Consider the following 24,720-nt stretch of genomic DNA (forward strand, 5'->3'; position numbering starts at 1 on the left):
AAAAAAAAAAATCACATCCAAGAGAAGTGGCTCTGGAAGGGATCTTGGAAAGCTGTCAATATTTTCTCTGCCTTCCTGTAATATTCATGTTTCATATGTTTTTGGGTCTGACTCTTTTCTCTAGTAAACCAAAGGGATTTCCCTCCCAAAGGAAGTTTACCAGTTCCTTTTTATCATTATGGGAGACCTGAAAAAGGTGGCTAATGTAAGAGTTCACCCTAGTAGGACTCGTTTTTCAAATGGGAAGGCCATGCTTCTGCTGAATACCTTCCTGTCTGGCAGGACCCTAACTCGATAGCCATGGCCATTGTTGATTCTAGAAAAATAAGAGATCATTCTATCTCTATGAACTGACATTTACTTCCCCTGAGGAGCAGTTGGTCCCTTATAGTAATTATTGTTACCATGCTTTATTTAATTGAGGATGTTATAAATTACAATGTATACCATCATTTTATTCTTCACCAAGAAAGAAAAATAATTCTGCCAATTCAGCTCTGACATGCCATCCATTATACAATGTGCTATGATTTTACAGATATTAAAATGTGAAAAATATGTCTCAGAATCAATAAAATACTTGTGTGTTGTTCCTTCCATTTTCCATCACTTAGTTATTAATCTCTTCTAAGACCCGGCCATAGGGAGTTGGGGACTTGAGGCTAGAGGCCTGCCTGCTATTGTTCAACATGACTCATTACTCTCCTTCTCTGTGCCCCCACTCTGACTTCTGTGAAATGACATTTCCATCAGTCCCTCCACGACGGAGCCTAACAGTTAAATAAATGGCATAAAATCAGACTTGTGGCAAATGAATGAGTCAGGATTTGAACTCAGGAATTCTGACTTTAGTCTTACATGGTTAACTGTTACATTATAGTGTTTTCCTAAATATCTACACACAACCTTTTGGATAACTGCTTTGGGAGGGATGAGAGGAAAAATTGTGATTTTTAGATTATATAATGTACATTGGAGGACACTGTAAGAAATGGCTCTGACTCTAAGCTACTGAGCATGTGGTCCCCTCATTACTACAGGGCCTCCTTTGGGAGAACTGGGAAGGAACTGTCTCAAGCTAGGATGTCATTATTAGTAACAGCAATGCTGTTTCTCAACAGCTACTATTTAACTTTATCTTAAGGTCATCATGAATCTTGAAACTATGGAATGGGTCACACACCCTTCTTTGATGAGGCTGATATATGAGAAATACAACTCCTGAACTGTTACAGGTCACATGTGCCGAGTTTGTGGTCTCACGGCCTCAAGGAATGAAGTGAACCAAAGGAAGAAGTTAGAGTTTTACCAGAAATATGGAGAGAACAGCTGCTGGATTTCCAGGAAGGGTCCTGAATGGGTGGCCACAGAGGCCTTTTGTCAGGGGTAAGTCATATAGCAAAGTCATAATGTGCTACAGCAAGGGTCAAAGTATAGCACTGTAAGTATAGCTGCTTAGCTAACATGATCCAATGGGAAAATGAGTCACATAACAAGGGTACACAGAAAGAACAAAGGCATTTGGGGGAAGAGGAGGATCCAGATGCTCTGCTCACCCATCTGGGTAACTGATGACTATCTGGATTTACTGGACCAGGGGGTGCTAATTACAGTATAATTCCAAGTTATCTTTTACCCTCTGGGGAGGCAGGTAGGTCTGGCCACTGCATCTTCATGTTGAGGCCTGACCTCTTTCAGATGTGCCTCCAGCCACAGTTTAAAGTCTTTATCTATTGGTTTCTTGATTTATTTTTTATTTCCTTGAAGGCCCAGTACCACTCTGACTGCATGTTAATTTCTATCTAACTTAGCCTATCATGGGGTGACTAGGAAGCTTGTTTTTGTGAACCACTTCAAAGAATCAAGGCTTGTATTTTATATATTAAATATAAATTTTTCCCTTGACTCCACTATCCTTTCATGTTTTATCTGATTGAATTGAATTTACAAGTATCACTGTAAGTGTCCTCAAGCTTTTTGGAGTGATGAGGTATAGCAACACATACATATATACATCATTATGAACATTTGAAAACTTAGTTCTTTTTAGAAATTGGAACACAGATGCCCAGGCTAGCATGTTGGTATGTTAGTCGCTACTTATCCTACCTTCACAATAAGTAAATAAAAAGACACCTCCCCTTATAAAAGCTAGAAGACTTTTTGTAAGTAACTAAAGCTAGAAATAAAAACTAAAGTTAATTCTACATACCAAAGTCTTGGCATTTCCACTGAACATAACAGAAAGAAAGTACGTTCTAGGGGCAGAAGAATAAATGTTGAAAAGAAATTTAATCATCAGCTACTACCTGCTCACTTTGGCAGCACATATACTAATCACCTACTACCTCTCATTCTTCCTATTGGAATAGAGAAATTGTACTTCCACTTTGGAACTATGTTCTAAAATGTTCTCCTTCCTCCACCTTCCCTTCTGGCTTTAGATTTAGATGTGACAATGAGAAAGTTGTCATGTAAAGGAATTAGTAGTAAACATGGAAACTACTGAAAATTCAGAGAGGGAAAAATGGTGAGGTTCTATAAAATTAGTCTGTATTTTTATATGAAGTTTATAATCATGGGAATGGAAAAAACAGAAATAAAAATATTTTAAATTCCACGGTACACATTAGGGTAAAATATACATTCCATATTTGCTGTATGTTTAAAAAGAAAAACATACAGCAAAAGACAAACCAGTCAGTGGAATGGAAAAAACAACAACAATCAGTCTCAAATCTTCAGAAAATCTAAAATAAAATGATGGAAGTATGACTGAACTTATCAATATTAAAAATAAATGAAAATAGTTTTTCTCCATAACTGAAGAAAAAGACAGATTCAGATTGTGTTAAAGTAGAAGAGTAAGATCAAAATTAAATTACATAGAATGAATAAGATTAAAAGCATAGGCATCAGGCAAATAAAAGTAAGTACAAGTGACACTGGTATTATCAAAGGGAAGTTCAAAGCAAAAACAATTCAGTAAAGCAATAAACAAAAAGGCCCTTTTATACTGAAAAAAGATGAAATCTATAATTATGATACTACTCCTGAGCATTTATGAGCTGATTAACATAACATCAAAATTTATACAGCCAAAGTTATTTGATATATAAGAAAAAAGAGACAGAAACATAATTGCAGTGAGGTACTAAAATACCTATATCATCTCATCCAGAACAAGTTGATAAAAATAAGAGGATATTACCTTAGTTACTTTCTTGTTGCTGGGACAAAATACCTGACACTCACAAGTTATAGGAGAAAAGGTTTATTTTAGTTCACCGTTTGAGGAGATTTCAGTCCTTAGTTGGCCGGCTCCAAGTCAGAGGGGCATCACTGAGGGGAGACACTCCAGGGCATGGCAGGTAGGAGGCACCAAGCCTGCCCATATTTCCTTTTATATTCCATCCGGAATACAAGCCTACTGCTTGGTGCCGCACACACCCAGTCCCACTGCCCTATCAGTGGACTACCCAGTTAGCACACACCCATAATCCAGGATCACACACCCATAACCCAGCCACCTTCCACAGCCCCACGCAGAGCACCTGAGCCTGAGGGGACATCTAGATATAAACTATAACAGGTATATTTAGATTAGTTTAAGTAACACTTAATTAGTAGATGAAGCAAATTTTACACCATAAAATTTCTTTTAAATTCCACTTATTTTTAAAAAATTGAGCACATATTAATAAGGATAAAGAATATTAACAAAGTTTATAAAATATAAACTATATAAACCAAATTTTCATATCTGCATTATAATCCACTGAACCTATAAATTACAAGGAAAACTCCAAAGAACTAAAATATATATAATCATAAACCCTCTATTCCAAAAGTAGCCACTAGTCACATATGGTTATTTACATTTAAATTAATAAAAGAATTATAATCTCACATTAGTCACATTCAAGTACTCAAAAGTCACATGGAACTAACAGCTACCAGATTGGACATACTGATATTTCTAGATGTTTCTATCACTACAGAAAACTTTTTAAAATTGTTTCTTTTAGAAAATAAAATGTATGAAAAAACAATAAGCAAATATTATATAAGAAAGCAAAAGAGTTAAAGGCCTCTCTGTTAAATAAATAAGACTGATAACAAATTGGGAGAGGATGACGGGGTAAAGGGAGGGCAGGGACAAGGGGAAAAATTAGAACCAAGACCTGTCATGCAAGGTACAAGATCTCAATAATAAACATAATTGTACTGTATACCTACAATGTACCAATAAACTCAATTAAAAAAAACAAATTGGGAGAATATTTATAACAAATGGTAACAAATAGTGTTAAATAAAACTAGCTTTCAAAACTGTAAGAGAAAACATTAACATCTTGGGAGAAAAATGTAATAAATATGTGAACCAGTGGTTCATCCAAGAAGGAAATACTAATAAATTATATAAAAAATAGTAAATCTGATCAGCAACATAAGCTAATGTCATTTACTAAGAAGTTATTAATAGTAAAAAAAAGTTTAGTGTACTTTATGCTAATGAGGCTGTGGTGAGATGGTAATGCATAAACTAAGGCAAAAAAATTTTTTTTAATTACAAAATTATTCTAGAAAGATCCCACTCAAACCTTTAGACTCAGTGGCTCTCCAACCCATACATACACATTGAGTCACTCTGGGGACTTTACTTTTTTTATTTTTTTTTTTCTGAGACAGGGTCTCGCTATGTCGTTGAGACTGACCTGGAACTCACTATGTAGTCCAGGCTGGTCTGGAACTCACAGTAATCCTCCTGCCTCAGCCTCCCGAGTGCTGGGATTACAGTTGTGTTCTACCACGCCCAGCTACTCTGGAGATTTTTAAGAAATTAAATACCTGAGCCTCTATCCCAAGGCCTTTATTTAACAGGTTGGGATGAAGCCCTGGTATTAAGAGCTTGAGAACTGTCACTCCAGAGGCACAACTTTAGGGCCTCTGAAAGGGGAGACATTCATAGTTATTGCCTGGCTTCCTGTCTAGAATTCTAGCAGGCAGAGTGGCCAACAAGTTCTCAGTATGTTCATGTGGTGGGAACTGGAGAAACAAGCAAAGGTGACTATATGAGTGTCAAGGTAGAGTGGCTGAATCTGACCCTGGCATGGGAACAGTTGGTTTATTATGTGTTGTCATAAAGAGAACCAAAGATACGTAAAGAAGAGGCCTGACATACCTGGAACGGCCAGAACAATGGATGTAGCCAGAGCTCTGTGCGTGGATTCTGGAAGACAGGCAGTATCCCACACAGTTTCCATTAATGCGGGAACCGGGTGCCTTCCCTCCCCGCACTCCGAGCCTTAAAATGCTGTCACTTCCTGGAAGTCTAATCAATCTGAGATGAAAAGCAAGAGAGACATTGAAATGGTTGAGAATGTCCTGAATTGACTAGGAGTAAGATAAAGTTTCACGTAGGCTGAGTTTGTGGCCTGAGGTCTTCAGACTTACCACACAGGCTACGGTTTGGGACATCCTCCCCAAATTCATGTGTTGGAGGCTTAGTGTTACTTTTCTCCCTCGAGTTGAAGTTCTTCTGATTCTTGATGTGATTAGTGTTTTTATTAAAGTTCTATCTTTTACATTTTGTATAGTGTGTTAGGAGACTCCACATCTTACCTAAAATACAGGATTTAATAGATTCTTCTACTCTGTGGGGGAAGGAGGAACAGACTGCTTACTGCCAGGTGGTAGCAGAAGTCCAAAGTCCCCACTGGTCTCTGTGGGAAAGGCCTCCCATGCTGCCTGCCACTCTGGAAGAGGTGAGAAGGGGCACCTAATTCCTGCTCTCTACTGGCCTCCACCGGCACTGCGAAGAGAAAGATCAGTGGTGAAGTTCTGGCTCTCCATGATAGCTTCTCATACCCTCCAGGGGGAAGGGAGGGAGGTGCGTCCTTCCTATCGGAAGACTAGTGGGAATCTGGGGTCCCCATGTGGCTCTCGATGACACTGGGGAAAGGTTCTCAGTAATACTGGGCAGTGTGAAAGTCCTGGCTCCCCACAGGACACTGTCCCAGTGGGAGACGGACATTGTCACAGGGAGAAGAGGGTGAGAGCCTTTGCTGACGAGTGTGGGGATATATGTAGTTTTATTCATGGTGTTTGGCTGTGGCACAAGCTATGTCTCAAAGTTTTCTGACTTGCAAGGCTGCCCCTTCCCTGTCCTTTGCCCGGAGAGAACAAGCCTCCGTTGGGGATTTGTTAATGTACTCATTAGTGTTATGCGGATTGTAGTTTCTCTAGCATAAAGCTCAGGATATCAGAAGCAGAAAAGAAACTCAGAAAACTCATCACCATGCTGTCACTCAGGTTCTGAGTTCCTATCCTATCTACTTTCCTCATTCCATCACTCAGAGTCTTCTTCAAAGTTTTTTTTTTAACATATAATGTCAGAGATGCTCCCTGGATTTAGTGGGACACACAAGGAAAAGTAATTCTCCTCATGTTTTCTGAGACCAGAAGTATTATTTGTCTTTTTTGCAAGTATATCTTAAATATTTATTTCATAATAGTTTTAAAAAGATTAGATTATATTTGTGACAGATAAACTAATCTTGCAGATTCGTGGAGCACAGTGACCCACCCTCTGCCTCATCACTTCTCCAGAAAGGTCTGCCTCCTTTTTTACTATCTGACCCTGAGCTCTCTCCTTCATGAGCCCCCTGCTCCCTTCCCACCAACTCCAAGGAAAGAACTTTAAACAGTTCCTGTCTTAATAACAGGGCTTGGAGGAAGAAAAGAGCCATTAGCAAATCATGTTACATTAAAGTTTGAGTTAGGGAGGATGGGATTATTAACGGGGGTTAATATTTTTAAAGGGGATTCACTAGAGAATTCTCATAATTACAATATTTTAAGAATGAGCACAGTAAGTAGATTATCCTGTTATCACTAATTATGATGCATGAAGGACTCAGAAAAGAGACCATTTACAAACCCAAAGGGATGTGTTTCAATATTTTAGCAATCAGGATACCCTTACTGGCACATATTAATAGAATACCAAAATTGTCTATAAATACTCAATGAGTTTTTTTTTCCTGCAAAATGCAGGGAGTGAAATGACAAGAAATCTATAATTAGAATCTGGAAAAGCTGAAATAAAAGAATTATCTGCTATTCTTTATTCCTTCATATTACTAAAGCAAGTAGAGAACTCCCCAATATTACATTAATTTCCTTTGAAAGATGCAGTCAGTATTATGTTTGTCACAAGCTAAATGGAGCTCTATAATCCTTTCATAATTAGAACAAAATAACTCAATCCTCTAGAGAATACACTAATATTATAAATGGACAAGCTGAAATTTTAAGAACACAATCTTAGTTGAATATGCCTAAAAATCATTACACACAGAGAAATGCAGAGATCTTGAGTGAATTTGTCATCTGATGTTTCAGAGCCAGAAGCAGCTGGAGAAGTCATTTGTGGCTATGGGAAAACTGGAATGACTTTTTTTTTTTGGTACCGGGGATCAAACTTGGGACCTTGTGCTTGTGAGGCAGGTGGTGGAGCCACTGAGCTAAATCACAGGCCCTGGAATGACATTTTTAAAAAGCTAAGAATAACTCACTTTTTTAAAACAAGAAAAAATAATAAAAGATAAAATGAATAAAGGACACTAATTCCAAGAACTGCAATAGAAATTGATTGAGAGAATTAAGGCAGGTGGAACATTGCTTCATAGATGAGTGAGAAACAGCTGAGATCCATGGCCAGTTATCAAAGGAACTGGGTGTTATCAGAGTACATTTTCCACATTTAAGATCAGATGTCAAGCGCTGGTCTGTTTGTGACCCTGAGGGATTGGAGGGAGGCTGGGTTTGGTGTTGGAACCTGAGCGACTTATGAACACGACTGAGGGTTTTCTGTGTTGGACAGACTTTTTTTCTTCTGGAGATGTTTTTACATACAGTGCTGTAAAACATGAAGAAAAAAATGATACAGTGTACACAGTTAATCTGTTGGTACACTAAACAGAGAAAATACGCATTGCATGGTACAAGTACCAGAGTAAATTTTAGAACTCATTCATGACAATCTATATGGAATGACATACAAAAGAAGGAAAATAAGAGATTACATGTACTAAGTGCTATACTAGTCTTACACCCCTCACTCCCATCCTCTGTAGCACTGCCCCATGCCCTACTCTTTCATCAACATATGCAGGCAAGTGAATGCTCAATCAAGAAAATGCCACTCTCAGAGTAGAAGGAAATTCTTCGCTGTTTTATTGGCCCCCCTGCCTCCCAAGCCCACTACAGTGTGGCTGGGGGGAAGTACTCTCAGGAACCCAGGTCCCTTCTGTGAAGCAGAGGGAGGAGAGCATAACTATTTTACAATGTTCTAATGTATGATTAGGCAGCCTGATTATTCTCTGTGTCACTAACTCGGATTTTAGGTGGCCAAAAGATGTGCCCTGGCATCTCAGAGCGAGGAAAGCTGCAGGAAGCAGTAGGAATGGCTCATGAAAACTGTGTGGGGCTCCTAACTGAGGAAGGAATATGGTATAATAGAACTGCTAATGCCCCAAGAAGCAGCAGAGAGCCTTAGGAAAATTAAGATTTCTAAAAGCCGCTGTGTATACTGGGGAGTTGGAAAGAAGCAAATCACAGGCTACAGGAAAATGCATACTCAAAAGCCCCAGAAAGAAATTCAGTCCTCATGCACAGACGAAGAACACACCCTGTTGTTTAGTGACGGTCCTCCCGTGGCCTGCATCAGTCTGCAGCTTTGGAGAGGGCTGTGTTTGCAAATGTCTCTCCTTGCAAATGTCTCTCTCTCTCTCTCTCTCTCTTTTTTTTTTACAGAAACTCACAAGGCATACAACAGGAAAATATAGTCCATTCAAAGGAATGAATTAAATCAACAGAGACTATCTCTGAAGAAAATTATCATAATCTTATGCTACAAGCATAAAATTTTATAATCATAGAAACTAGCACGTATCTAGCACTTCTGCATTTTGCCTCACACTTCATCTTATCTGGTCCTATATTACGTGTCACATGATAATGTATATACCTTATATATGTGATGATACTCTATGATGAAAGATATTATTATTCCCAAGACTCAAATATTAACCAATTCTCCCAGCATTATGCAGCCAGACAAACAGAAACAGAATTGGCACTGAAGATAACAGCCCCACTTTGCTGTGGTCAGACTCCATTTAAAATGCAGGAATTGACCCTAAATATTCCATTTAAGGAACAATGAGAGAAAAATGAGATGGAGACACTCTGGAAACACTTTCCTATACAAAGCCAGTCATGATAGGCCTTGGTGCCATGTTTGACCAGGGCTCCTGGATCCCCCCATTCCTGAGTAGCAGATCAAAGCTTTTAAGAGGTCCTTAAAACATTTTCTTATTTTCTGTAAAATTAAATAAAGGTCTTCTTGATGATTTGGAGTTACTTCTTTGAGCTTTGGTTTTAGAAAAATCTTAATTCTTATTGTATTTTCTTTATGAGTAAAATTTTTGAAAATATCTTATTTTGTCCAGATATTCTGAATTCAAATACAGCTGAAGATGGGCTGTACTTTTGAATTGGTCAGAGGATGTTTCTGTTTCATTTTGGTAATGTTATCCTCTGGGTCCTTTTGTCCCAGGCACCTTAAGGAGTCTTCTCTTTCTATCTCTTTAGATCACTTGAGCAGACAAGGGATCTAGTTGAACAGCCTCTTCTGGGTTCAGGCAGAATATCCCCAAAGGCTACAAATGATTATTCCCTAAGCCTTCAGGTTCTAGTGAACACTCCCAACTTATTCCTGTGTCAGTTACTCACAGAGTGCCACTCTCCATCCTTAAACTGGGCTTACTTCCTCCATTCTGAGTTTTACCTCGAGCCCTCAGTTTCCCTGCAGTGTTCAAGGCCTTTACTCAATGTTATTTATGAATATTGCCCCTGAGCTCAGAGAGAAAAATGCAATGGTCATTCTGTTTCTGCCTGGAAATTCACATTCATGTGCGTGTTAGGGTACAAGGGACAAAAAAGATTTTGAAGGGGAGGAGCTGGGCCAGATCCCTCAATCCGAAAACCAGCAGAATTCTGCCAGACACTCATAGCAGAAAACTGTACAGCAGTTTGAAACCGTCCATACTTCTCAACACCTTCACCGGATGGAGCCTGAGGCACCACAGACCTCCTCCAGAGAGCACTGCCCCTTAGCCCAGAAAGACCTCTGCACATGTGGCCAGGGGGCCCCTACCCTAAGTGCTAAGTGACCACAGGCATATGCGTCACCTTCCAAAACTTTGCTTCTCATCTATGCGGGGGGCAAGCACCCTACTTCAGAGAGAGAGATTCTGGCTTAAAACACTCATTTAAAAACAATCAGGAAATATATATAAGTAAAACATATAGTTACAGAACCATACAAAAAACAACACCTACCTTTTAAGGCCTTATCTGCCTCACTGTCACTCACTGGAGACCCTGGCTGTGCATAAATACTGTCCTCTGGAGGCTGCAAACGTAATTCTTTTGACCAGAGAAAGGAAGGAAATAATGCAGAATGTTTTGTGGAAGCATGGGAATCCTTGCCACTGAAAAATGAAAAATCTTTTTTGAGATGTAAACTACAAATAGTCATACATGCTATGTCGATGACTTCACTGGGTCACCTTTATCAAGTCTATAGTTTCCAAATGAGTCTCTGTTGAACTAGTTTTAAATGGTATCTGTAGCAAGTGCTACGGGCGGCTGACCAGCTGACACAGCTTTGATTGTATGATGTAAGCACTGCATATTAGCATAAACTCCTCATTCATTTTATAAAATGTAACAGTACCTATTAAGGGCAAGATATTGTAATAAATGCTGAAGTATAAAACAAGATGAATAAATACTGACTTTTAGGATTACACTTTTAAAATCAAATGCAATTTATATATGGCAAGCTCTACTATTTCAAGGATAAAGAAAACAAAATGTTAGGCAGCCCAATTTAGACCCCACATTGGGCATAACCAATGCTAGTATTTTGAGTTTGTGACTTGGTTTCCTTTCTAGGATGAGGCTGGGGTAAGATCTGGTGCCTAAGATCCCTGTTTCTCAGTCAGTACTCTTTCTATTGCCTAAGTTCCTCTCCTTTGGGATTCATCTGTTTCCTGGCTTTTTTCCAAGAAGACGTCTCTACTGGGGAAGGCCATTTGTAAAGTCTTGGAAAGCAGTTGAACTTTGTTTATAGTCTTGAGTCTCACAGTTTCGGATTCTTTAATCCAACAATTTTGGCTCATCCTACTAAATTTTCTGTTATTAAAGAACTGATTGATCCCACAGAAATGGTTGATACTGAAACTATTACTGTCTGGAGAAATCCTCCTTTTAACGTGGGCCAAAGTCTTAGAGAAATAAAGGAGTGAAACTCCCGCAGCAGATATTTAGGAATGATCAGGATTGGAACAGGAGAGCAGGAAACTGTTCTAAGCAGAGGGAGAAGTGTTTGGAGGTCTGAGCTGGGAGGCAGGTTTCATTTCTGCAATTCAGTGGTTCTGGGATGCTTCTTGGACAAGGTAAACTTTAGAAAGGATGGAGAAAAAAGGTGGCTAGGAAGCCTAACAAGATGAAGACAAGGAATAGATACTTCAAAAAGAATCTTTAATAAAAAGGCAAGATAGGGCTGTATGAAGCTTTACAGCCTTTGGAGAAAAGGTGCCACGGCCGATGTGATGTGTGTCTCTTCTGAGATGAGCCACAGAGGTCTTGTTCTAACCTACCTTTCTGAGTGTCTCCAGGAAAAGATGGTGGTTGATTTAAGCATTTCATCAACTGTGGCCTGGTTCACACCAGCTGAATTACTAGTGGGTGTCCTCAGTTACTGGGAAGACCTAAGCCAGAGACCATATTAAAGCCAGACAAAAAGCCTCCTCCTCCAGTGTGCACACAGAAGGAAGGTCTCCAGTCAACAAACACCAAGCATCAAAAGAGCAGGTACAGCCGGGCACAGAAGTACATCCTGAAATCCCAGCTACTTGAGAGGCAGGAAGAGCACAAGTTTGAGCCCAGTCTGGACAACTTAGTGAGGCCCTGTATTGATTTTAAAAGGGTTGGCATGTAGCTGAGTGGTACAGCACTTATCTAACGTGTTCAATCCTGAGTACAAAAAAAAGAAAAAGCAAAAAAATAAAAAAAAAAAAAAAAAAAAAAAAAAAAAAAAAAAAGAGCCAGGTGCAAATGCAGACAAAACCTGAGTCAGATAGAGTTGAAGTATGAAAGTGGGGACTCCACAATTGCAGAAGTCAAATCACAGACACTGTGATTTTTTTTTTATTTGAAACAAGGAAAGCAGGGCTGGGGGGAGGTAAAAAAAATGATCAAGATATAATATATGCATCAATTCCCAAAGTGAATGTAATTATTGTATATATCACAATCAAATGTATATATCACAATAAAAAAATTCTGCTGTTCTTGTCATTCTGCTTTTCATATCCTATGCACACTTGCACTTTTTTAGTTCAATAGTCTGGGGTAGACTTAATCTCTTACTTGTTTTTATTTCATTAAAATAAAGTTTATTCATTGTTTCTTGTTACAAAACATATGCATTAGAGACAATTTAGAAAATACTACTCAGTCATAAACAATGAGAAATTAGAGTCATTCATAGGAAAAATGGATACATACTGAGGATATACTCCTAAGTGAAATAAATAAGTCACACATGTGTAAATACTGAACAGCCTCTCTGCTGTGAAAAACTATAATAGTACATATGATCCTAATGGTATAATTGACAATGTGAAATAGGAAGAAAGGGCTAAAGGTGTAAGGGAAGTAGGAAGGGTAGGGGAAAGGGAATAAAGGAAAATAAAAAAATATGAGAAAATGAAAAAATGGAAATAAGTGTTTGTAAATAGGGAAGGGAGGAGGAGGTAAAGGGAGGGCAGGGACAAGGGGAAAAATGCGAACCAAGACCTGTCATGTAAAGGGACAAGATCCCAACGATGAATGTAACTGTACTGTACACCTAAAATGTACCAATAAACTCAATGACCAAAAAAAATTTTGAAAAAAAGGAAAATACAGAAAACTAAAATCCCATATAGAAAACCAGTATCCTATTTGGCTCACTGTTCTACATAGTTTTGTTTTTTGCATTTTACATTTTAGCGCATATTTGGGGGGAATAATTTTATATCATTAACTATTCTCTGAAACCTGATATTTAATGGCTATATAACAGTCATGTATAAATTTTGATATTCAGACTCTTTCCAAGTTTTTCTGCTAGTGCATCTTTGCATATTTTTCACATTTTGAGTTATTTTATTAGTATCTGTTATGGTCTGAACATTTGTGCAGTTCACTCCCATTTGTATGTTGAAATTCTAACTCCCAGGGTGATGGTATTAGAATGTGCTATGTTTGGGAGATGCTTATATGAGGATTAGTGCCCTTATAAAAGAGACTCAAGAGAGCAGAACACAGCAGGAATGTGCTATTTGTGAATCCCAAAGCAGGCTCTTACCAGACACCAAATCTGAGAGACACCTTAATCTTAGCATGCTGGCTCCCCAGAACTGTGAGAAATAAAATTCTGTTATGATAAGTTGTGTAGCCTATTGATTTTGTTATTGCAGCCTCAGTAGAATGATAGTGTCATTCCTAGAAGTGGGATAACTGCATCAAGAGTAAATATATTTTTTAGAAATTTGACATAAACTTTTAAGTTCATTTCCAAAATTGTAAAATTTTATCCCTCCAACAAGATCTGGGCCTTCTACCACTTGCTGGCTGCCTACTTAAAACAATAATTAATGAAAAAATGTTTTGCTAGTTCACCAGGCAAAAGATGGTGTATTATTTGAAATTGGTTTCTAATTCCAAGCAAGATTAACTATTATTTCGTATATTTATTAATTGGCTTTACCCCTTGTGAACTGTTTACATCTTTTGCTCATTTATCTTTTGGGGACCTTTTTTTTCTATTCAATATGTGTGAACTCCTTATACATTAAACATTAAACCTTTTGTTATATTTATAACCCTTGCTGTTTTCCTTTAAAATTTTTTAGATCTAGATAAAATTTAAATGTTTATATATAACATAAATTCCTTGTTCTGTATTATTATATCTCCAAAAACTTTTCATTAACATTTTAATCAACCTTTTACATGCAGCTTAAAAACACTTTGACATATAAAGAATTGGAACTCGGGAATGGCCTTTGATATGTTGGATTATCAGTTGGCAAACATTTTGAAACATAGCATTGTATTAACTAGAAACATTTGCTGCAAATTACTGATATCAACTCTGGCTATTTGAATATTAAAGAAATAATTATTGCAAGATTATTGGGTAGTATATAGAATTAATGGAAACTAGAGAACCAGAAATCTGGATAGGAACCAAGGTAATCTGAGTCACAATACAAGAAGAGATTACTAAAACATATCTATTTACAGAACGACAATGAATTCCCGGGCTAATCCTCTGGGTTTTTGGTTCTTCTGCTAAGGGCGATTTGAACATCTGTAATCTCCCCTGCATCTCTGTGTTCATCCCTCAAAATTCAAAGTCCAGGTATAAGTTTCCACTTATATAAACCTTGATTATATATACCTGTACATATAGAGGGGCAAGGTCTACTTTCTTCCAAATTCCACAGTGGGAAGCAGGGCCTTGCCTTTCAGTTTTAGGATTTCTCTGATGCTGAGGGATGAGTACCATGATTTAACTAACCAGTAGAAAATAACCAATTCCATCCAACAGAGTTCCTCTACTCACCTCTCTTCAGCATATGGTACCAAAGGAAGTCCAGAATAATCTTTACAAGGATCAAAACCTTTCTGTAGTTCTTCTAAAGCTGTAAAATACTGTTGACCACTAATCACAGGTGCTTGTACTGGACCCCTGAAATTGGAAATTTTAAAATCCTAAGGATTTTACAATGACATCAAGCATATACACATGTAATATTAAATACTGAGCACTGTGTCTCGGATATATGAAAATACCACTAAAATCTATCTGGAATGATGTAATAATGTATCCACTCAGAAATATTCCTTTCAGAGCTTGTCTTAGGCACTGGCATAATTACATCCTAATTTAAAGATCAAGCAAAGAGGTATTATTGTGAATATTCCTTATCTATTGAACCATTAATATAGGCAAATTATATTTCTTGTGATTTATATATACTTTATTATTATAAACCCTAGTCCATTTGTTATACAAGATTCAGCAACATATCAATGTATAAAAATTGAAATAGAAGCTTTCCAATTTTGTTTATTATCTAATGTTTTGACATGGTACCCAAATGAAATATTTCTAAACATTCTAATATTATACTCTGAACTAAACTCTTGTATAAAATATTATTTTCTGTCTTTTCATATATACATTATATATGATAATATCTCACACACACACACACACACACACATGCCTGTTTTGTCAGAGTAATTTAAAAGAAAAAGAATAAATCCTGCTGTAGCTCACCCTAGACTTGCTAGAGTTGCTATGTGCAAAGCAAAGCAATTGCATATAAAAGCACACAAATTCAAAGCATTTCCGTCTCCTGGTGAGGATCCAACTAGAACTCATACTGATAACTGCTTTGTTCATCTACCTACAGTGTGGAGCAGACAGGGTCCTTTGCTGCTCAGTGCCACACAGCAGCATCAGCTGCCCTGGGGGACGGATGTACCCTTCTAGCTACCAACCTTCCCATCCCTTAATAGAATTCTGCATGTCCCACACATCTTATGTTTTATATCAGATTACCCAAAGATAGCCTACCAAACTGGACAACATTAATTACACTTTTTAAATATGGCAGCAAGTAAACACACACAAATTTAATTTCATTAATTTTGTTTTGTTTTTTGTTTTTGGTTCCGGGTATCAAACTCAGGTCCTTGCACTTGCAAAGCAGGCAGCAGAACCACTGAGCCAAATCCCCAGCCCTAATTTCATTTATTTTGATTAGAAGTTCCCACCAGATAATATTACAGATGATAAAAATAATCAAAATTGGAAGAAAAAAAAAGTAAATCACTTTAAAAATTCTCCTTCTTTGAGCCACTGCATTCTTTTTTTTTCTTGTACCAAGAATTGAACTCAGGACCTTGCACTTGCAAGGCAGGCATGGTGCCCACTGAGTGAAAATCCCTGGCCTTGTATTCTTAATTTTACTAAAAAAGTTTGTTTGATGTGTTAAGATTTTTTTTTTTTTTTTTTTTTTTTTTGGTACTGGGGATTGAACTCAGGACTTTGCACTTAAGAGTCACAAGGGAGCACCACTGAGCTAAATCCCTGGTCCATGTATTCAGATTTTGTCAATGCTCTTAGCAATTTTCTGGAAATAAGGACTTCATTTTTCAAATATTGTAAAAGAGAAAAGAAAATTCATAACTCTGAGACCCACAACATTAATGAAAAAATAACAAACTTACATAACCATCCTATGATCTGGTTATCCATTTTGAGTAAAACTTAAAGCCTAAATGTACCATTTCATATGCAATAATTAATAGAATAATAATTACTGTAGCCACTAATATCTGTAAGGCCCTTACTATGTGACAGATATTAAGTAAAACATTTCATATCCAAGACCAAGAATTTATGGATTAATAAAGATATAATCATCCATACACTCGTGGAATTTACCATGTAATATGGAAAGGAAGCACTACATAAATGACCCCACAAATAATTACTATTGTTTTGATAGTCATGCCAGACAAGTACAGGGAATGCAACAGGATACAATGAACCTTCAGTCATGAACAACTTGGTGAAGGGTGATACTTATATTCAAATACCACTAGAAGTATCATTCCTTGCAGTTTGCAAAAAAAAAAAAAATCATCAGTTTCATAGTGATGAGCAGACTGCACCTTTAAAAACAACATATAAATGACAAGGAAATGCAACTTCTAGAACTGGGTTTACCACTGAATGAGCCAATTTTAGTACAGGTGACTCTGTTTATCTTGGTAAATAAGAATTTCTTTAGCTTTTTGAACAACATAAAATCAATCAACTATTTCTTGGGTAGCAATAAATATGATGAATGGTTACCTCTGAAATAGGAGTGTGCAATCAGGGGGTATCTTTCCCCTGAGGGCTCGCCGAGCAGTCTCATGCTGTCTGCGCAAAGAATCCCTTTCCTAGGCAGAACATATGATCAGAAGATGGGACTAGTGTTAAAAATAAGGCAGATGATTGAAGCAGTATAACACTTTTCTTCCTACTAGAGACTGGCAAATATATGGAAAGAAAAAGAAAAAAATGGGCAGGCATACAAAAAAATTGACAATTGTCCAGTGAAAAGAATAATCTGTAAATAAAAAGAAAATATTTTATAAAGAGTTCAACTCAGTATATAAATTTGACACCCAAATATGGTGTGACCATTTTTATTACCATTTCATATTTGTACATTTTTATCTTTCTAATGAGATTTGGACTTCTCGTGGGTACTGATTATTATGGGCTGTTTATTCTCCATGAATCTCAGCATCTGCAGTGGCTGACCAATTGAATGAGTGTATCCAATCATGTTTAGTTAACTGTGGCCCTAAAATGGGAAAAAAAATCACAAGATCTCCTTTCTGTATTTCATCTTGTCACTATTGTTATCATTATTTAGTGAGCCTCTGGAGGTAGTACAGAGATATAAAGGATATAGTTTTTGTAGTCAAGAATTTTATAGTCTGGTGACAAAAGCAGGTAGAGAACAATAGAGAAAAAACATAACAATGCTGTTTCATTAACAATACAACAAGTGTTCATATTTAGAATATCTGATGGAATGTGACCTATTTAGCCATTGTCTATGTACCAGGTTTTCCCACTTTAAGCAAATCTAATATATAAAATTCTTAATTTACAAGTAAGATGAATTAGTAAGTGCTTATCTGTTTTACATAACATACTTTATAATTTATAAAGAGATGAATAATATTCATTTAAACAGCAAGTACATTTAATTTTACAATAATCTTGCTGGGCACGGTGGCACTTTCTTGCAGTCCCAGTATCTGGAGGCTGAGCCAGGAGGATCACAATTTGACCCCAGCCAGGGCAATTTAATGAGACTTTATCTCAAAATAAATATGTACATACATACATACATACATATATACATTAACCTTTACTTGCAGTAACTTAATCTGAAATAAGCTTGGCTGTTTTACTTTTATATCATTAAAGATAGGCTCATTGAAATTGCCAATTTAAGGGCCAGGGGTTTGGCTCAGTCGCTTTGCTGCCTCCCTTGCAAGTACAAGGGCCCAAGTTTGATCCCCAGTACCAAAAAAAAATAAAAATAAAAAAATAAAAAATAAAAAAATTGCCAACTTAAAATGCCAAGTTTAAGTTGGCATTCAAATAAAATTGCACAGGAAATAACAAGAATGCTACAGAATGGGGATGCATATTATACTTCAGCCACAACTCAAAGCTAACCACTGTCTTAGTCTTAGGGACTAGCACAGTTTCAAGGGTTTCCATATATTTGGGAGGAATTTTTTAAGACTAAATTTTTGAGAATTCATTTGATATGATTCTAAAAATACCTCTGTATTCCAAAGCCTTATCTGCAGGAGGAGTGACTCTGCTTAGTGGTGATGCCCAGAGTGGCCCACTGACCAGCTCTGAGAAGCAAGTCACATCTGAGAGGACAGACGTCCCTTTGGGCACCACTGTATCCCTTGCACACAGAACCCACACATCACCAAAAGCAGGAGCTCAAAAACATCTCAAATGTACCACGGTATAAATTTGGAGGTATACTAGTAAATAATGTTTACCATTCTTTGTAATTTGGACTAGGACTTTCTGACAACTCTTCCTAGCTTGAAAAAGCCTAAGTTAGTCTTTTAAAACAGTCCCGTAGAAAACCATGACACAGTAGAGGTAATGTGAACAGACTCTTGGTGGATTAGTTAATGATCAAAACTATTTTATTCTTTTTCTGACCATGAGTTTTATAGTTCTACTGAAGCAAGGAGAGAAAAAAATATGTGCTGAGGGATAATGGGGATGCTGTAATGGGACAAGAAAGGAACCAGCCCTACTTAAAATTCATCATTTAAAACCATATGTTCAAATAACTACATAAATAAAATGGAAACAACTTTATATTACTATAAAACAACTGTACATTAACAAAATCTGCTATGGATGTGCTATTAGTTTGTTGTCATTTGTTATTTTGCCCTGAATACTCTATACTAGTACAGCATAATACAACACATTACTGTGATTTTATTCAAGACCATTTTGTTTTTTCCCCTAACTAATGCTAAATTATATCTGAACTAGAAAGGTGATAGTGGCATGGGTAAAAAATGAGAACCAAGATCTGTCACATAAAGGTACAAGATCCCAATGATGAATGTAACTGTGCTGTATACATACAAAGTACCAATAAACTCAACGGAAAAAAGAAAGAAAGAAAGAAAGATGATAGTGGTGGCATATGTTTTGGTTCTTCCAAAATCTCCAAATAAAAATGGACACAGCGACTGAATAGCAAAATGAAGAACATATCGAAACATTCTCAACAAAACAATAGATCTCCTTAAGCCCCAAAATACAAGTGGGGTTCTCATAGTCACATTGCCTGCATGGTCTCTGTGTCTACCCAAGAGGAAGCCAGAGATCAATATGGTAACAGAAAGAGCTGAGAACAAGAGAATGCCAAAGTAGCTTCAAAAAATTACTGTAAAGCAGATGTTTTGGGAATGACAAATGAAACATAGAAGAGATGTTTCCACTCCACTAGTGGGGTAATACAGAGGTCCACAGTAAATTCTATGAGCTGGATCAACTGTGCATTCTTGAAACTGACTTAATGGGATTCCTTCCTAGGATGGGGCCCCTCACTGAGAAAAGCCAATGGGGTGGAATGAAAATGTGTTACGACAGAATCAATAGAGACAAAGGAAAGAGGGGTCTAGACCAAAAAACAGCCAGGGGATAGTGTTGGGAAATGTCAAGAAACAAATGATGATATATTTTAGTGCTATTTGAAGGAAACAGGGTCTCTGAGAAAAACTAATGTCACATAAAAAGGTGCAACAGGATGTATGTAGTCAACTTTCATATACAACTACAAGAGACAAAGAAACAAACAGAATAACACCCCTGTGAAATTTTGCATACAACACATATAAAATCTATAACCTACAATCTCAAAATAAACCAAAACAAACTTAAGGAAATTACACAAGGGTTGGAAATGAATGTCAGTGGGAGAACACTTGCCCGGCATGCACAATGCACCGGGTTCGATCCCCAGTACTTCGACAATAACAACAAAAATGAAAAAAGAAGCGAAAAGAAGAGAAGGTATAAAACATTAAGGAACAAAAAAATTATAACTTTAAAAACTCATAATTGAAGAGATGGAACTCAGGAAAGAATTAGAAACATAAGGAAAAAATTGCTGCAGAAATGAGACTAAATAGAAGAAACAACAGTGCATGCATAAACACAAGAAATAATTGCTTAAGCAAAATAGAAAGGGGTAGGAGGAAATTTTTTTCAATCAAAAGGAAATAAGAAATAGAAAAAAATAGAATTCAGGAAAAATTAAAGATATTTAAGATAGACAAAGAAAATCCACTATACAAATTATTCTTGACAAACCATAAGGAAACAGGTGAATGATAAGAGCTATAATTCAAGTATAAAGTGTAACAATACTGTATGTAGCAGAAAATAATTTAAACAACAGACACTGACCTAGGTTATAATGATAAGTATTAAGTATGTACATAGTTGAGAACTAGGATAAAATAAGAATTAAAAGAGATAATGTAATGATAACATGCCCTGATAGAGTAACTATAACCATAAACAAGGGAGGGCGAAGAGTTGTTAGAAATATCAATATTTTTTCTTGTCATAAAGAAGCTGTTAGTGTCAGTACTGTTATTTTAGACTGTTCTGTGCGCAATGCAGAATAAAGCAAATGAGTAATTTAACATGGCATTGTAATTCTATTATCTCCTGTTTCTTTGAAAAGCAGCATTTTCTGTGGAAGATAAATATATAACAGAAATTAATTAAAAATGCATCCTAAATCATGAATTTATCTCAAAAATATGTGCTTGAACTCATGAAATATTTAATTCATCCACAGAAAGGGCACAGAAGCATTGATCACCTCAACAGCAGTGAGTATTTACAGTAACCACAGTAAGTTCTTCATTATCATCCCCCACTTAAAGACACCCAGACTTCTCAGAGAAAAGATTAATTCCAGGTCTGGGCCAGGTGAACTACAAGACAGCATGGAATAGCTTGTCTCAGTAGACTGCAAGAGAGCTACTGAAGACCACAGGGGCCCAGGTTAAAAAGACACAGGAGTCAACTTGATCAGAGGCTCCCACTGGCCAATGGTGGGATAATTTGAGTTTCAATATGGATTAAAAGTGCAGTGAGTGGATGCCCTTCAAATATGCTTAAATAAAAATTATAATGATCATAAATGACAATTTAAATTTAATTGGTCACCTTCAGAGACTTAACAGGAAACCACTATTTTGAAAAAGCTTTTAGACTGCTGAGCCTATATGAACTATACCACTTTGTAATCGAGTGGTAGGTGAGAGGAGCATCTCTTTCTGGCATTATTCCAGCTAATAAATAAAAATGAAATCAGAGAATTACAAAATCATCATTTTTCTATCTCCAGCATATCAATGAAAGTAGACATTGAGCAATAGCTACTAACATTACAAAAAGAGAAAACCAGAGGTCATTTGCTCTGTAATCACTTATTGTGCTGGTAAAAGAACAGACCCTGAATCTAAACAAATTTCTGGGTTTGACTGCCAGTTTGCAGAATATTCGGAGGCAGGGGAACATGATGGACAGCACCATGAGTGTGCAATCAGTAAAGCCCAGAGCAGGGAGATCAAATAGAGTTCTTCAACAGGTAATTTGCAAAGAAAAGAAAGAGATGGATGGAGAACCTATAGATTAAAAGATACCTAAAACATATGCCATTTATTTTAACATAGAAAGGGCCAAGTTAGAATCTAATAGCATAGTTGTGTAAAAACACAATAAGGGATGGGTTACACATCAGGGTGGTGTTTCCCTTTGGAGGGAGGTAGAGTAGAATGGGCTCAGGGAGGGCTTTCTGCAGTGCCTGGCAAAGTTTCATGTCTCAGCAGGGAGTCTAAACATAGGGTGGTTTGCCTTATAACATTCCATTTACTTTATGCATTTAAAATTTTTATGATTAAAAAATGTTAAGCAAATAGACTGCATCATGCTAACAGAACGTGATAGGGGCAGAATATTAAACAGAGATAAGAATTTTATTGTGCTTTCTATTCATATCTTATTTTTGAAACAGTAATATCTTATTATGTTTATAACGTTTGCTTAGCATTGCCTTGCTTTAGTGGATAAAAATATAATAAAAAGCACTTTCAGGATTTATGATATTCCAGATAATTTATATCAATTAACTCCTTCAATCTTTTTACCAACCTATAACTTTATTATTATTAATCTCTATAGATAAGAAAACAGTGTCAAAGAAGATATGTGACTTAACTAAGTGACTGTGTTTAAAGTATTCTGGCTTCTATTTCTTAATTCATTCAGCAAGCATCAACTGAGCACCAGCTATGTGCCTGGCACTGTACTAGATAATCAAAATACATCAGGTAGTAACACAAATTCTTTCCTTTGAAGTGTTTATAGTTTAACAGGGGGACATCAAAAACATACATAGCAAAAAAGAAAATAATCTGTTCATAGAATATAATCCAAATTTTAAAAAAGAAAGAAAAAGTAAAACAGGAATATCCTAAAAGAGGAAAGGCGTGTGTGTGTGTGTGTGTGTGTGTGTGTGTGTACGTGTGCAGGGGTGCACACACATTGCAATACTAATTAGGACATTAGGTGGTGAAGTTGAAATTGAAGGAGGTAAGAGAGGTGGCCATGTGGCTGCCAGGGGAAGAGCGTTTTAGAAAGAGGAAACAGTATAAACAACCCTAGAGAAGGAGAGCTGGTGGGTTAGAAGAACAATAATAATGCCAGCATTGGTGGAGCTGAGACGGGAAGCGGGGAGGAGATCAGCAACACTGAATGGACCAGATCATGCAGAGCTTTTCAGGAAACCAAAACACACTGAACAATCAGGAGACAACTGCACATATTTGAACAAAGAAGGAGCATTATCTGTCTTAGGTTCGTAACAGATCCCGCTGTCCTCTGTGTTTGTGAACAGCCTAGGGAGGTGAAAGTGGACGCAGGGAGGTCAGGCAGGGCCTTGCAGTGACAGGTGACGGGATGGCAGAACATCCAGGCACTAGCTTGGCAGGCATAAAGAAGAGGCTAGATTCCTGATATGATTTTGAAAGTGAAGCCAATGGAACTTCATGATATAGACTGGGTGAGAGAGAAGGAAGTGCAAAGTTTTTGGCTTAATACCTGAAAACATGGAGTTGCCATCAATTAAAGTAGACAAAGCTGCACATAATTCAAGTTTAAGGCAAAGATCAGGATTTCCGTCTTGGGAGGAAATGAATGAAGATAAAGAGAAGAAGGGAAGGGAAGAGGAGGGAAAGGAAGAGAAGAAAGTGAAAAAGGGCAGAAGGGGAAGGAAAGAAAAGAAAGGGAAGGACTAAGAACTGAACCCCAAGGACTCCAACAACAACCAGTTGGGGAGCAAAAACAGAGGAAAACTGGTAAGGAAGAACCTGGAGGCAGGAGGAAAACTCAGATTTCATTAAATGGCTCTGACAAGAATCTGTTAAAATCTATTTTTCCTATAAAAATTAATTGATTAAGAAGGAATATGGTACAACTTTTAGAAACATAGTAAAACAGTTATTACAAAATCAACTCCCTGCTCACTACCAACTGGAAAAATAGAGGGAGAGGTCTAGTACGTCCCGCTGCTCACGCGTCATTCCTTCGTCCGTTCATTTCTTCATTCCTTAGTTCAGCAGGTATTTACTGAAGCCATGCAGAGGGTCAGACTCACCACATGAGACGATCAGAGACGATCTGAACAAGCAGTATCTCCTTTTGGGAAGTCCGCTACATGAGAGAACTGAGCAACTGGGGAGTGGCAGTGTGCTGTGTCCAGAGCTAACGCGAGGTAGCACAGTGGCTACCAAAGGGATCATGGACCACTGATTTCATGAAGGGCTGAAGAATATCTCCAAGATGGTGACCTTTGCCCCCGTGGACTTTAATACATCATTTCTATGACAAGAGAAGTATTAAAAGTGAAATAAGTGTCGACCCGTGAGGAATCTGACTTCAAACTGGACACAAAGAACAGAGGTAAAAACATTAAAAATCCCAAGCTTCACATGGGTACATCAACACTGAAAATTGCATCCAAGGGAAAAAAAAAAAAAGAAAAGAAAGCAACTATCTTTTGGGGTCAAAATAGACAGTTCTAAAATTTGTAATTTTTTTAAAACTTTGTAATCTTGGTCAGCACCCTCTTCTGCCTGAGTATTGAAGATATGATGTCTAGAATATGCAGTTGAACAATACCTTGTCACTTTCTCACTGGCCTTCATAGAGGTAAGTATGTCACAGAATTAAACAGGCCTTCATCTGCTATTCACACACATCTGCTAACTTAGCTTTCAGGGAATTGGTCATTCAGCAATTTTTCACCCCTAGAGAATTGTTTTTCTGACTTGGCCTGCCTCAGGGGTAAAGATGTCTAAAGATGTCCCCTAAGGAGAAGC

At 37.2% G+C, this 24,720-nt stretch overlaps 1 protein-coding gene across 2 annotated transcripts in view; it reads right to left on the bottom strand.

The window, feature by feature from the left end:
* Positions 1–7,573: 7,573 nt before the first annotated feature.
* The window catches only part of Lrguk (leucine rich repeats and guanylate kinase domain containing), a 125,055-nt gene continuing 107,908 nt past the window's right edge, over positions 7,574–24,720 (bottom strand). For both annotated transcript variants that reach the window (XM_010611736.2, XM_033757659.1), the window contains 4 exons: positions 17,060–17,148; positions 14,753–14,878; positions 10,411–10,562; positions 7,574–7,924 (listed from right to left, as the gene is read on the bottom strand). In XM_010611736.2, coding sequence (XP_010610038.1) covers positions 7,782–7,924; positions 10,411–10,562; positions 14,753–14,878; positions 17,060–17,148 — 510 coding nt within the window. In that variant the 3' untranslated portion in view covers positions 7,574–7,781. The remainder of the gene's footprint in view (positions 7,925–10,410; positions 10,563–14,752; positions 14,879–17,059; positions 17,149–24,720) is intronic.

The sequence above is a fragment of the Fukomys damarensis genome, unplaced genomic scaffold (assembly GCF_012274545.1).
Source record: "Fukomys damarensis isolate Sample0158 unplaced genomic scaffold, DMR_v1.0_HiC HiC_scaffold_4, whole genome shotgun sequence".
In the NCBI taxonomy this organism is placed as follows: domain Eukaryota; kingdom Metazoa; phylum Chordata; class Mammalia; order Rodentia; family Bathyergidae; genus Fukomys; species Fukomys damarensis.